Source organism: Antennarius striatus, chromosome 14, assembly GCF_040054535.1.
Source record: "Antennarius striatus isolate MH-2024 chromosome 14, ASM4005453v1, whole genome shotgun sequence".
Classification (NCBI taxonomy): Eukaryota; Metazoa; Chordata; class Actinopteri; order Lophiiformes; family Antennariidae; genus Antennarius; species Antennarius striatus.
The window spans coordinates 2840833-2855887 of NC_090789.1; the positions used below are offsets into that span (position 1 = coordinate 2840833).

Below are 15055 nucleotides of genomic sequence, written 5' to 3' on the forward strand. Positions count from 1 at the left end.
TTGAGCTCTTTCCTCTCTCTGACTTCCTGTCTGTCGTCTCTTGATTCGCGTCTTTGCTTCCTCTACCGCCGTGGTGTCTTATGTAACGCCTGAACACGTGACGCCGATGGCGCCGCTAACGACGTGTGGCGAAGCCGCTTAGATCAGTTGATTCTGGTCCGTCCTGATGTCTGCGTCAGCTGCCGAATCTCTTTATGCCCAAACTATATTATGCATGCGGAATGAATGCCTGTACAGCGGTCTCCGTGGTTACCCAAAACACATTCATCATCATCACCATGACAACCTAGGATAGAGCTGTCAATCAGCGTTGTCCCAAGAGAAAACTGGGACGGGCCTGTACACCCACATCTGAATAACACACACACACACACACACACACACACACACACACACACACACACACACACACACACACACACACACACACACACACACACACACACACACAGATATTAAATGTCTAGCTCATTACATATTGTCATGCTGGAGTCACACGTGTTGCACATCCACCCCCGATGACAAAGATAGGGTGGGGTCGATTCGACCCGCCGCACAGGCTCAAACCGGTTTGCTTTTTGTGCGAGCAGCATTTGTGAGCGTGCAGCGCGGCGACACAACGTTAGCTCGCTGTTTTCCCTCATCGGTGTCACTACAACACTAAACTGACCCCCAGTCCATTTGATGTTTGCATGTTAGAACTAATCTTGGTCCGTTTCAGGGAACAGAAAACGGCTTATTTAAAAGTGCAGGACGTTGCATATAAATATGTGAGTTTCTGTTCTAGTTGTGGTTCTTTAAAAAAGAATCGATTCTAAACTTTTTAAGATGACAAATCATGAGGAAAAACCCCCAATTTTGTGTGACATCGTCTTGATGGATTGCAGAGACGCGACTCTCCGTTTACGGGTTCAGGCGGAGCAGATTCTGAGTCCAGAGTGTTCCGGTCTTAAATATCTTAAAAATCAAACTGGCTTTATTTCATCTTTAACTGGATGCACCTGGTTCGCCACCAGAGGGCCCCCAGACCAGACGTCTCACAAGGCATCTATGTGGACTCCATCACCATAGATGTTCTCCAAAAGCAAAAAGTTTGAATCCTCCCTTCCTCTAACCCGCTGGTTCGCTGTGGAACACAGGAAGTAATAAAGTTCTCCCCTTCCTTCGCTTCCTCCTGTCATGTCCTGGTCGTAACCTTCCCCCCCACTCTCTCCTCCGAACGTCCATCTCTCCGCATCTTCTTTTACCTCTCGCTTTTTTCCACCATCCCTCCTTCTCGCCCAGATTAAACTGTCTATCCCGCTGTCCCTCTCGAAATCCCCCCGTTACACACCACCTCGGGCGATGTACGCCCGTGTGTGTGTGTGTATGGGTGTGTGTATAAGCCAGACACGCTTGCTGAGCATTAACCTGTCAAAGAATGGAGAGACAGGAGAGAGAGATAGCAAAGGGGAGAGAAAGGGGGAGTGATGGAGGTAGAGAGAGAGAGGAAGTGAGGGCAACAGATCCAGAGAGCTACATGTTGCTGCTCAGAAGGGGGGTGTTGACGACGACACATCATGTTGTGGCTCATTAAATCGACCGTTGTACAACCTGTCAGTTACTTTAAACAAAGCTGACGCCTGTAAACGTATGATATTAATCACTTTCAAGCACCCGGAGTTAGCAAATGTCGACATTTTAATACTGCTGTGATGCTAAGAGCTAATTCCAAATATTTTTTTTTCACCTTGCCTTCGTTTTTTGAGTTATTGTGAAGGGTCGAGGTTGGAATCTTTCCCGTTACGTCATCAGTAGATCGGTTCCAGTCTTGCTCAGGTAATTTAAACACAACTTAAAGTTCCTACGTTTTTTTTCCTGATGATGAGCGGAAAATCGGAGTACCCGGAGAAAACCCATTCAGACACGGACAGAACATGCGAACTCTACAAAGAAAAGCTCTTTTGTGAATTCTGAGAATATAGCAATCCCTCGTTACTCGCAGTTAATGAGTTCCAGGACTAAAAAACGAAATTCCACGATATAGCGACTATTTATGTTATTATTTACGGTAATTTAAACGTTTATAAACCTTCCCCATACTGATATTAAACCACCTTCTATCTGTATGCCCTTTTCCCACACTCTGATAGACTGTTTAAACCACTTCCGGGTGCCGTCAGCCAATAGAATGCTCGTACGGTATCACGTGACTACCTACTAAAAATCAGCGATGTAGTGAAGCCGCACGGATTACTGTATTTTGTTTTAGCAGGAAATCGGATCAGATTCCTGGTTTGCTCAGACGTCCCTTGAAAACAAGAAACTCTACAAGTCTACGATATAACCAAAGAATTTTCCTGTATGTACAGCAGGCTCTTTATGTTGTCATGGCAGCCATGATAATTGTTCTATTGTCCGTGTCAAACACTGTGTTGATTGTCACACCAACCATGTGGATCTTATAGACGTGACTAAGCAGCCCTGACTAATCTTTCATCTCCAATCGCCTCCAACCAAACAAGGAAGTTCACCGAGTGCACAGCGCGGATTGATGCTTCGTACGGCACGCATGTCATTTCCTCCCCCTTGTTTGCACAAACAGCTCAAAATGAAATAAAATAACAATAGCAGGGAAGAGACGGTAGGCATTAAGACGCAAATTATGCATGTTCAACATTCAACTAGGACCATTATGGTAAACAGTGCAGCTGCAGCAGAAGAGCAAATTAAGGATGTGACCAACACTTAAACGGTCAAGTGCAAGAAGCGTAAATGAATCATTGTGCGAACAGGCGCTTTGGCTGGGCAGGAAAAATCACACGCATGGAAACAAAGCCGACATCGACGCCAAGCCGGCTGGATTTGCTGCTCTTACGGGTCGTGCAAAGAGCCGCGACCGGCCTGACATTTGTAGTGCAGTGTGTGTGTGCGTGTGTGTGTGTGTGTTTGTGGCCTTAATATAGAAATAATAGAGCTTCGCGGAGACTCTAAAAGTAAAGAGAGACAGCGTGGGCCTTTTGTTGCTTTTCGTCTTGCATCCTGCTGAGATTCGCAGCGGCGGTTGGGTAAACAAAGGAAGTGTGCACTTTTCTCTTGGACACTTTTACGAGAAGCAGGGCCGGGTGGCCCAATGTAATAAGCCTCCTGCTCAGGTCAGAGCACTCGTCAGTGTTTACAGTTTCGATTAGGGGGATGAAGCAGACCTCATCCTTTCTGGTCAAAGGGAGAGAAAAAAAAGAAAAGTAAAAGAAACACCAAAATGTACGGTGGGAGTGGCAGGCGTGCAGGCTAGACCGCCGTTGTTTCCGTGCCAAGTTTGAAAGTTTGATGTCAGCAAATGGCATTAATGCTAAATTGATGTGCAAGGCTGCAGAGAAAGAGACAGAGGGAGGGATGGAGGGAGAGAGGATGAATAACCCACTGTGTTGTAGCGTAGTTTAGGTTGTTACACCATGGAGCCGGTTGCATCAAATAGAAGCAGGATGAATTGATCAGCATCAGTGGAAGGTGGACACACACACACACACACCCCCCAGAATAAGCAAATTAATCAGGTGTCGAAAGTAAAACAGTCCTGAAAATTGAATGAGAACAAACATGTATGTAATTTGTAGAAAATTTATTAGAAAAATGTGTGTTTTTGTGTGTTTGTCTCGCCTCATTCAACCCTCAGATGAGTGTGCCGATTTTAAGACCGGAAAAAGCTCCTGGTCGACCAGGGAATCTGAGCTGACTTGCATTATTTTCTCATGTGAGGTTAAGAAATTGATTTTTGCATGTTAATGGTTCTTTTGGAGTTGCAGGATATTTCTCTCATGCATTGTGTTCTAGTTTACATGTAAACTTGTTTTTCTGCAGGAAAAAATGATGACTGGCTAGTAGCTAAATCTGCTAGCGTCTTGTCTCTTCTTGGAGATGGATTTATTTGTAGATGGTCCCTAATAAACGCAATCAAAGATAAATAAAAAGTTCTATCCACACCTGAGCTGCCACTGCTAACACTCTTATAAATAAACTAAATAACGTGATGTTGCAGCTTGTGTGTTTGGAGAGGACCGTCTCATCACACATCTTAAGCCTTGCCAAGATTCCAGGCTGAGTTGCACACCGTGATGTCTGCATTGTCTTCTGTGCAGGATGCTTTTAGGTGGCGGGTAGCTTAAAGCAGGAGCTGACAGTGAAGTGGGGGTAGGAGGTGAGGATGGGGAGGGGGGGCTGTCACACAAAGACTCAAAGATACCAGAGGTACAGGAGCACCGAGAGCAGCCGCTTGAAATTTAAACACTATCCCTTTTATTGACGGCTATCTTAATTTTTGACTCTGAAAGTTGAATGAGATGTGCAGTTTTCAATAAACGTGGTCATTAAAATTAGACACACAGCAGAACCTCGACATACAAGTTTAAACCATTCCCTGACTGAGATTGTAAGTCAAGCTAATTTTCCTCATTTGAAATAACTAGAATTTAAATTCATTCTGGCTTCGTAAAAAAGCCCCAAAACCATTAAATTATGAAAAAAATTAAAAATTTTATCCACTAAACGACATGCAGATTTTACCCGAGTATGATAAATTATATATCAACAATGATAAAGTATGACAAGAAATGCAAAAAGTCACGAGAACACATGAGCTACATCTTTACTCCACCAACGAGAATGAGATCCGGTCTCACTTATGTTGTATCCATCCGCCAACACGTGGTAAATAAACGAGATGTGGTCTCAATGATGTTGTATCCATCCGCCAACACGTGGTAAAGAACGAGATCTGGTCTCATTGATGTTGTATCCATCCGCCAACACGCGGTAAAGAACGAGATCCGGTCTCACTGATGTTGTATCCATCCGCCAATACGTGGTAAAGAACGAGATCCAGTCTCACTGATGTTGTATCCATCCGCCAATACGTGGTAAAGAACGAGATCCGGTCTCACTGATGTTGTATCCATGCATCTTGTATCTCAAGGCACTACTGTATAAAATCCAGCCAATCACAGACACTTAGAACCGATGGGGCGTGACACTCTCGCACTGCTTAGTGTAGAATTATTAGTAGAATCATTCTGGACCAGCAGGCTGTGTGATAAAGTCCATAGCTGTGTATCACTACACAATATGGGAGGTGACGTCAAACTAAGCTAACAAGATTAATGAAATCAATATTGAAATGTCTGGCAAAAAAATATTCCCCCATCTCTTGCAGCTCGTGAGGAAAACGTGATAAATGTAGCTTCTATCTTCCCCCTTTTTGCTGAATATACTCAAAAAAGGAAGCGACCGCGGGCCGACTTTAAATTTGCATTTAAATAGCGGTGACACCATGAACTGCTACTCCATGCTTCTCACAGTTTAAGCTGTGACAGCTACATCTCTGAGGTCATCATTTAAACAACTGTGAGTTTTATCAAAAATAAAAAGCATTAAAAGGTTATGGAGAGAACACAGAAGCAGCAGGCGGGTGAAAGAGAAAACGTCACCAGGAGGCGTCGGTTTTATTGTGAAATCCCTTCAGGACTTCCTGCATACCAGGTGCCAACGGCAACCCCCGTGTGTCATTGTTAACCAAAGTTTGCACAGCCTACATCATCAGCATCAATTGATAGAGAGGAGAGATAGATTATGTGCGGAGCGAGGGAGGAGAGAGGACAAGACTGGAAAACGGGGGAGGAAAGAGAGAAGTGGAGGGGAGGAGAGCGGTGGCAAGAATTGAGCAGGTCTGCAGAGAAGAGATAAGAGTGCTTCAAGTGTCACTACAAGTCTGGTACATTGATCTGAGAGAGAGCAAGACAGAAGTGTGAAGAGAGTTTCATTACTCCGAACAGTGTTTTGAATTAAATTTCAAATGCAGCTCTTATTACGTTCTGAATAACGTGGTAATCAGGAAAAAAACACACAAAAAAACACGTCTGTTAACCCGACGACCGACTTCAACCTCCAGCAGATTCTACATCCAGGAAATTAACAGAGCTTCAGCGGCGAACGAGAAGCTGCAAGCGGTGACCTTTTACTGAGACGTGATGATGTGACTGACGGTGTTTGCGAACACACAAAAAAAGGTTCGCAATTAAACGTAAATGAACGACTTTGTGTGTAACTGTGAAAGATGAGGGCGTGCAAACCTGCGCTTCAACCCACTCCAATTACACTAAATAGACTGTTGATGTTCAAAAGGCATGTTTAAGAGACAAATTTGTTTGTGTGTGTGTGTGTGTGTGTGTGTGTGTGTGTGTGTGTGTGTGTGTGTGTGTGTGTGTGTGTGTGTGTGTGTGTGAAAGAAAGATAGAGAGAGAGAGTGAGGGTGGCAAAAAGGTAGGCTAGGATATTAAATTAAAAGTGTGTTGGTTTTTTTTCTTTTGCACTGGTAGGAACATATGGTCCCGGATTACCTTAATGTCTACCTGAGCATGTACGGTATACCGTGTGTGTGTGTGTGTGTGTGTGTGTGTGTGTGGCCAGCTGCTTGGATCAGCAGAGCTTTGCATCCACAGGGAACCATTAGCAAGATAATAATGAGGCCATGGAGAAGCTGGAAGAGGTATGTTTCTCTCTCTCTCTCTCTCTCTCTCTCACTCTCTCTCTCTCGCTGGTGAACACCAACTATTTGATCCAACCCTCTAAAGCACGTGTCAAACTCAAAGCCCGAGGGCCAAATGTGGCCCACTGCATCATTCTATGTGGCCCGCGAGAGCATAAAAGGTCAGAGTGGCTAAAAATGAAAAGGTCAAAAGTGTGCTTTGACCAAAAACTACATTTCCCACAATATAGTAATTCAACCCATTTTAACACTGACAAAAAACTTTTTGAACAAAGTTAATGTCCTAACTTGTGTTTGATGTTATTTTTCTTTATTCATTGGATTGTTTGATCCTGGATTGATGGAGTTCTGTGGGTTTAATAAATCAAAATGATTTATGTTATAACAGAGAAACAATTAGACATACTTTTTATGTACAAATGTAATGTTTGTAACTTGAGTAAGTAATAAATTCAGAGTTATTTAACATTAAGGAGTAGTTACATTTATTTTACATTATATTGAGTTACATTTACTTACATTTATAAGTTACATCTGGCCCTTTGAGGACAGCCGTTATGCTGATGTGGCCCTCAGTGAAGATGAGTTTGACACTCCCCTGCTCTAAATGTTGGAGTAGAGGAGGCCTCCTTTTTGGATTCACTTTGTACAAATGTGACACGATTCTGTTCATCGATTGGAAATAATTCAAAGCTATCTGTGGTTTCTTATTAGCATGAAGCGTATTAGCACCATTCAGTCTTGGGAAATATACTTACAGTGTTATCGCCCTGCCTTGAAGTACTGAACTGAATTGACAGGAATGAGAAGCAGATGTTTTACTAATTAGCACTAGTGTGAACCGTCTCTGTGATACGTGTGACTTCCCAACGCTGACTCATATCAGCTTCCTATTGCTGCCACGAGCCGAATAACAACTGATTTCTTTACAGCATAAACATATAGCCACTTAGGCGCTTGCGTTTCACACTGGAACCATTGATTGCGGATGCTAATTGGATGAGGTCTCCGTACTGACCTGTTGAAAACATCCTCCGTCATGCTTGGTTGCTAATGGGGAAAGATTACCACTTTTATTCCAGCTGAAAGTTGAACTTGTGGAAGAGAGAAGTCAGTGCTCAAACTCTGCTAAATGAGACATTTAGAGAGGCACTGACGAGGTTTACGGCATGCGCTCAGGAACACGAGTGTGCATAAAGACGCAAAAAGCCTCGTGCACGTTCGGCGGGATGTTTGAATCAATATCAGAGTCTGACTTGGATCTCTAAGCTTAAGTCTGAACTGAATAGTCCAGAATAAATGGCAGTCCAGCTTCCAGTTCAAAAACATGCAGGTGAATTTAGATGAACACAAGATACGAAACATCTGTGTAGGTTCTCAGTTATCCAGGTCATGGTTATCCAAAGCTGTTTAAGTCAATCCACTGGACTTTAAGAACGTTTCTTGAAGATGCTTCACCTCTCATCCAAGAGGCTTCTTCAGTTCTGGTGGTGGCTGGTCTTGTCCCAGCTTATTAACCCTGTGGGCTGTGGTCAGTGCTATTCATATTCCAACGACAATAGCTGAAACCCATCTAGCCCTTCAGGAAACTTTCTCAAAGTCAAGTGGATTAATTTAAACATCTTTGGATAAAATATAAGATGGTGAACGGGGAAGATTGTTGGTCTTTGGCCGTGCGATGACCTCACACTCTGCCTGGGAAAGGTCAAACTTTGCACGCATGACTGCATTGGTTCTCTCCAGCTTCCTTCCACAGCCCCGAAAACATAGAGGTGATTTCAGAACAGATTTAAAGAATAGTTTGTACCCCATATCCCGCCATGCATCAACTGGGAAAGGCTCCCGTGTTTGGCTGGACCTTACAGAAGTCTGTTAAGAACAGGAAATGGATGGACCTCATCAACAGAGGAGGTTGGTGTCGTGATAGAGTTGCTTCAGACTCAATCTCGAAAGATCGTTGAAGCAATTTGCTTGTTTAGAGCAAACATTATAAAGTTGTTAGACAATCCAATATCATGACAATGCTGCAAGTCCAGGCTAATATTTGAATGAAATACTTTTTTTGTGTGTGCACAGCCCAGTTTCTGAACTGTAATCATTTCATCCGCCGTACTGCTGTGTGAAAAGAGCTATTTTTTTCCTTTGTTAAAGAACAGTTCTGAAATTGTGTCAGCACCCCGCTGATGCTGCCTGGCAAGTTACAAAAAAAAAATGAAAATGAGAAGAGAGGACAGCTGGGAGAAGTGAAGAGGTAGAAGCCGTGGAGACAGAGAGAAGACAGGAAAAGAACCTGGAAACTGAACACCATGACGTGATCAAAACCTCGGCGATGCAACCATTTGGGGGAAAACACACGGTCAGAAGTTGTCACGCTCACACACACCTACATCCAGCGTGAACGGTGAAAGTCAGGAAGTTTACTGGAAGTGGAAGAACACGCCATTTTATTACCTGTCTACACCTTCTGTAGGGCACTATCCTACAGGACGAAAGCTCCATGTGTTGGAAATGGTGTTTTCACCTTCAACTTCCAACAGATCCATGAGAATTAGCTCATACCCTATCCTCATTTGCATACTTGTCTATAATTTTGCCTTTTGCTTTGTCAGAAGTTGACCTCAGCAGGTTTAGGCCTCAATTCGACCTCAGGCTTCTCTTTTTTTTGTGCTCAGAACAGAAAATCTGAAGTTTCGTCTTATCAGACGGCATCAGAATTAGCGCTACGTGGCGGTGGCCTTCGTCTCGTTACGCCGACCACACACAAGCAGTACCCCCACAAACAAGCACACACACACACACATACACACACACAAACATTCATTTCATTTCCGTTCCTCTGCCGTTCTAATTTCGAGTTTTGTCAGCACATTATTACTTTTTCAATCCCAACAATAACCCCCCCATATTCTCTCCTTCCAGCTCTCCCTCTCTTTTTCTTTTTTGTCTCTTCCCTCCAAAACGTTCTTATTATTACTTGTTCAGAGATCAATTTGTGTTCATGGTGCAGTCTGTGATTCCTATGTAACACGGACGGACTCCATTTATCTCTCTTATTCTCCTTATTCTCTTACCCCCCCCCTCCACACACACACACACACACACACACACACACACACACACACACACACACACACACACACACACACACAAATGCCCCCCTATGCACACACAAAACACATCCACCCAATCCTGAATATTCATGAGATTATTCTGTATACATGAGATCATGATGAAAACGTCTTAGGGCCAACTAAGCGCTGTTCTGTGCGTGTGTGTGTGTGTGTGTGTGTGTGTGTGTCTGTGTGTGTGTGTGTGTGTGTGTGTATTCCTTGGATGCTGAGGGGTATTTCTGTCCTGTAAATAATTCTGCACTCACACACACACACCTACATCCACACACACACACACACACACACACACACACACACACACACCATCACACACACCATCACACCGACACACATCCGAACTCAGAGATCACATGATCTCATTCTGTGTGCATCATGTATGTTTTTCTAACGCCTGAGCTCAACCGTTTCTTTGTTTTTCCATTATGCTTTGCTAATGAAATTATATAACAGCTTAGAAACTATAAAATTACCCGTAAACAGAACCCTGTCCAGGGCTCCCCTGTCTGCACTTCGAGCCCGGTGACCCACCGGCCGACGTTGACCCGTCAAGACGCTGCTAAAGATTCTTTGTTTTTTTTGGTAGAAAAATGGTTCAGCTTGACCGCGTGAAAACACCGGAGGAAAAACATCACGCCTGAAATTTAGTAACTGAATTTTCCAGCAATCACAAGCTAAGTCTATGTAGCATCTTTATCTTTTGGTGTGTTCGATCGATCCCATTGTAAAATAAATATGAGCCGTTTGAATAGAGTGGAAAGTATTCCCCCTTTGAGTTTCCATCTATCCCCAACTGATCCATTCAAGAAAGATGCTTGTTAACTTAACCACAATGTGCTACCTGTGTATTTATAAAGGTGCTCATGTTTACTTTGCTGTTTACAGTAAATAAAGGAATAAATTACACAAACGGGAAGAGAGAGGGGCTGTATTTTCTGTTAAAATGCTAAAAGATCCCGTTTCAGGTCGTTTGATTGAAGCACTGAATAATTGATAAAATGCTATTACAGCTGGTTTGAATGCCTCCACACACACACACACACACACACACACACGCACACGCACACGCACAGCGTAAGCGTGAACGTATTAGTATCGTAGCGTCTCTTAGCCTCGCTGACAGCGCGCCACAGACAATGCTAATCCAACTCTGACACGTCGCCATCACGTCCTCCTCCTTCTTGCCTGTCCTCCTTGTTATTCTTTCTTCTCAAATTACAGTTTACAGCACAGCGAGAGTTGTTGTGCATGAATTCACTCCTTTGTTGCTTGTATTGAACTGATTTTTCTTCTTTTGCAACAATGAAAACGGAAACTTGACGTGTTTTGTAGCTTCTGTCATCAACAGTTTCCCTCCTGCGGTTTCTGACATTGGATCAAATTGAACATAAAGTCTGACTGGAGACATCTCAGCCATTGGTTCTTTCTCCATTTTATCCAGATATCTGGACAAACGACTGCCTCTTATATCCAATGTTTTCCTGTTTCCTTCATGTACAGGCTGGCCACAGATGGAAACTGGCCCACGTCGAAAGAAAACATTCATCGACTGCTTTGCCACGTCCAGGCAAGAATCCAACAAGGAGTATCTGAGTTGGATTGCATTTTATTTGATGAGTTTCGGGCTTCGGCTGTTGTCACTATAGCTCTTTTCACAGTTATCACACCTGAATATTAGTGTGAAGGCTTCTGGTGTGGGTCTTTGAACCGTATCGTGTCTACGAAAATCATCGTTACTGACAGTAAGTCTGGGAGCAGCTCTCAGAAGTGGATATTATGGTCATCCACACCTTCTGTGTTTCCACTGATTGCCAGCAACCCATTGCTTTCTTCCTCCAGAGCAGCTGGTGGTATCTCTCTTGTTTATCACTTGTACTTGAATCTCTAAGGAGTGCACAAACTGTGAACTGATAGTCTTCCAAGCTCAATACTGTGAATCCGCCCACACCCTCCTGGGAGATTGAAGATGTTCAGGTACCCCCCACCACCACCACACCCCCCAATCGTTGGAAAAGTCTTAAGTGCCTTCTCTTGTGTGCTAAGGGATGGTGCTCTTCTGGATGACTGACTCTGTCCTGCTTATCAGATCAAAAATAACAGAAGGCATTCAAGTGGAGTGGCAAAATTCGATATCTTAACTAAATCAGAGCCTTCTAGAGAAGTTCAGGTCATCTGCGTCATTTTGCATCACGGAGGGTTTGAAGATTTAATTTAAATAACTTTATTTACTTGTATTCATTCCATTTCTACATTAGAATCCCTCACAAACCGACCGGATCGATTGAGGGACAGCGAATACGTCGTGACTAATGCCATTTGTGGATTCACACAGCTCCGGGTCTCGCATCGCTGATAGCATCAGACACATGTTGAGCTAAAGCTAACACACCGCGGCGTCTTATATCCATTGCTTACCCCTTACACATGTGACATCATCTGTTTCATCTGCAGTTTCGTAGATCTCCATGTCCTTTATTTTTTTTGCTGCCAATCATTCTGGTTTATTTATTTATTTATTTATTTTTGGAGCTGGCTGGCGCGGTGGCTACACCATCTCCTGGGCCAATGAGAGCCTCCATATGGACCGGCAAAATCTAACAATGAGCTGTCAGCCGCTGAAGGTGGAATAAATCACCAGAATGCGGTTGTGATTATACGCCGTACAATTATGCGTGGAGTAACGCTCCTCACAACAGGGAGTTATTTCCATACAGTATATTTAATGAAGACATAAAAATGGGATAATGGTGCTTTAATGTAATCATTATTTACAACGGAATCTATGCAACAAGATGTTATTTATGTCCTCGTTTCTTTGAGATGCTGCTTCTGCTGCAACCGGTAGAAGTATTTTGCACACCCGTGTTGCTGGATTTGCATCCACCTACTCTATAGGGGGGGTGAGGGGTGTGTGTACTGAGTAGTGGTACAAATACATAAAGTTCTGCTGCAGAATTTTCCCTGTGGTGCACCATAGCGCGCAGCTCCGTCCACACGGACCGAATAAACCTAACCCAGAATGCAAAAATAGACGGCAGCATATACCCTCCATGTATTTGTCCTGCCCCCCCAAGACACACACACACACACACAAACACATACACTGTAGAGAAACACATACATGCACAGTCTGTCTGTCCTTCTGTCTTTCTCACAAGCACAAATTATACGAAGGGTTTTCTTCCAAAAGTGAAATCCGGCCTCTGGAAATGCATCAACAGTTGTAGAATTTTCTTCCATCACTTGTTTCAAATGAATATACGTCAAATCGAGAGTGACTTTTCACTTTGGAATGAAACTCTTCGTATGCAGTCGTGCAGGTTTTAGTCGTCCGTACCTCGACATATCGGAGCGGGGAAGTCCCAAACGGCGGCGTTTCCGGCGTTGGTGATGCAGGTAAGGGTAGCGTGGCCGTCTAGGACGTAGCCGGGAACACAGCTGTACTGAACGCTGTCTCCCACGGCAAAACGCCCGCCGCCGCTTAGCACTGCTTTGGGTGGGACACCAGGGTTACCACAGGATGTACTGTGGAGTTCTGCCAAGAAAGAAGAAGTTAGGTTGGGTTAGTTCAAATTCTTTTTAGAATTAATTGGACTAAAATGTTTAATTAGGCATCTCCTCTCACTCAATAATCAGTCGACCAGATAATATTCCCTGCTCCTGCTCGATGATGCGTCCCATTCAGAAGCTGCCAGGGAGCACTTAGCGTCCCCGCAGACATGGGGTGCGTTCCATTAAAAACACAATTTCATGGTCAGATTTAAAAAAAACCCCAAAAAGACATCTGCATTGTGATGATGTGGATTTAACTCCTACACACCCGCTCAGCTTCGTCTGCAAAGTCTGTGGAAAGATCCCTGAGAGTACATCCAAATAGTCATTGCCCCAATGAAATCTGAATGTGACACACACACACACACACACACACACACACACACACACACACACACACACACACACACACACACACACACACACACACACACACACACACACACACACACACATAAACACACACACACTCGGTTGATAGAGGGAGAGATAGAGAAGAAGTATTACCAGCCATAAACCTGGAAGTAGATGGGAGAACAGGGACCAACTCTGGCCTTATTGTTTGAACTTGATTGATTCAACTATGAAACTGTTCAGACAGATGGGGGAGGTTTGGGAGGGAAGAGGGGGGAGGCAGACAGATAGAGTGAGGGGGAGGCAGAGAGAGAGAGACAGAAAGAGAGGGGGAGGCAGAGAGACGGATACAGTGGGACGACGCCCATCGGGTTGTGGAAGGAGTCGGACAGAAGGGAGAAAACTTCAGGAAAGTGTTGAACGCAATTAAAGGCTGGAGCCAGTGGGGATAGCATTTCCACGCTAATGGAAAAATGTGTATTATCAGTCGTAAATGAGCTCGATTAGTTTAATTCACAGACAACATCGTGGAGGTGGATCACCTCTCGTTCTCATGAGGTTTATGTCGGGATGGGATTTGTTCCCACGTGATGTCAAGACCTTGTTCGCGCTTCAAGATGTGCAGCTTCACTACACGCAGATTTTTAGTAGGTAGTCACATGATACCGTACGCACATGCTTTTGGCTGACAGTATCTGTAAGTGCGCTACGTTCCGAGATTCACGGAACGCAGCGCACTTTGGTGATACATTAACGTGCTTTAAATAGTCCGTAAAAGTGTAGGAAAAGGTAATACAGATAGAAGGTAGTTTAATATCAATATGGGGAGGGTTCATAAACGTTTAAATTACTGTAAATAGTAAAATAAATAACTCGTTGATATATCACAGAATTTTGTTTTTCATGGGTAGTCCTGGAACGCATTAACCTCGAGTAACGAGAGATTACTGTACTCCAATGTATTCCAGAATATCCAGGATATGGTGTTAGTCTTACAAGTATGTAAGTGTCTCTATCAACAGGAACATATTTATTTATTTCCTGTTCTTATGTCACCTGGACTTTTGATTTTTACCTCAAATCTTTCCATTTGGTTATTTTTAAATCGTTCATACAAATGGCCGACTTCCAGTTTTAGCAAAAACGAGACAAATCAGAACTAATTTGTACGTTATTTCAAAAGCCTTTCTTCCAAACGAGTCTTTCCTTGTAGGAATAATACCCAGAATGCCCTGCTGTATAATTAATCAGCATGTTTTTGTGAAGGTGGTGGTTGAGAGTTTACGGAATCCTGGCGCTTAGAGACCAAAGACAGAACCCTGAGAGAAACGCCACCATCCTCCAACACCATAGTCCTTATCTGAACACACACACACACACACACACACACACACACACACAGCCCAGACATGGCAAGACACGCGCAGACAATAGCACACACACACGCATGTACACAACCATACCTGGGGTCATCCATCACCCGGGCGACCTCCAGCGCTGC

General features: G+C 43.8%; 1 protein-coding gene and 1 long non-coding RNA gene across 3 annotated transcripts in view; one reads left to right on the forward strand and one right to left on the reverse strand.

Annotated features, from left to right (window-relative positions):
• The window catches only part of LOC137606957 (uncharacterized), a 289217-nt gene that overhangs the window by 143534 nt on the left and 130628 nt on the right, over positions 1–15055 (forward strand). The gene's annotated exons all lie outside the window — the stretch shown is intronic.
• LOC137606956 (CUB and sushi domain-containing protein 3-like) overlaps positions 1–15055 on the reverse strand; it is a 255437-nt gene that overhangs the window by 131081 nt on the left and 109301 nt on the right. The window contains exon 4 of the mRNA XM_068332318.1: positions 12986–13183. Coding sequence (XP_068188419.1) covers positions 12986–13183 — 198 coding nt within the window. The remainder of the gene's footprint in view (positions 1–12985; positions 13184–15055) is intronic.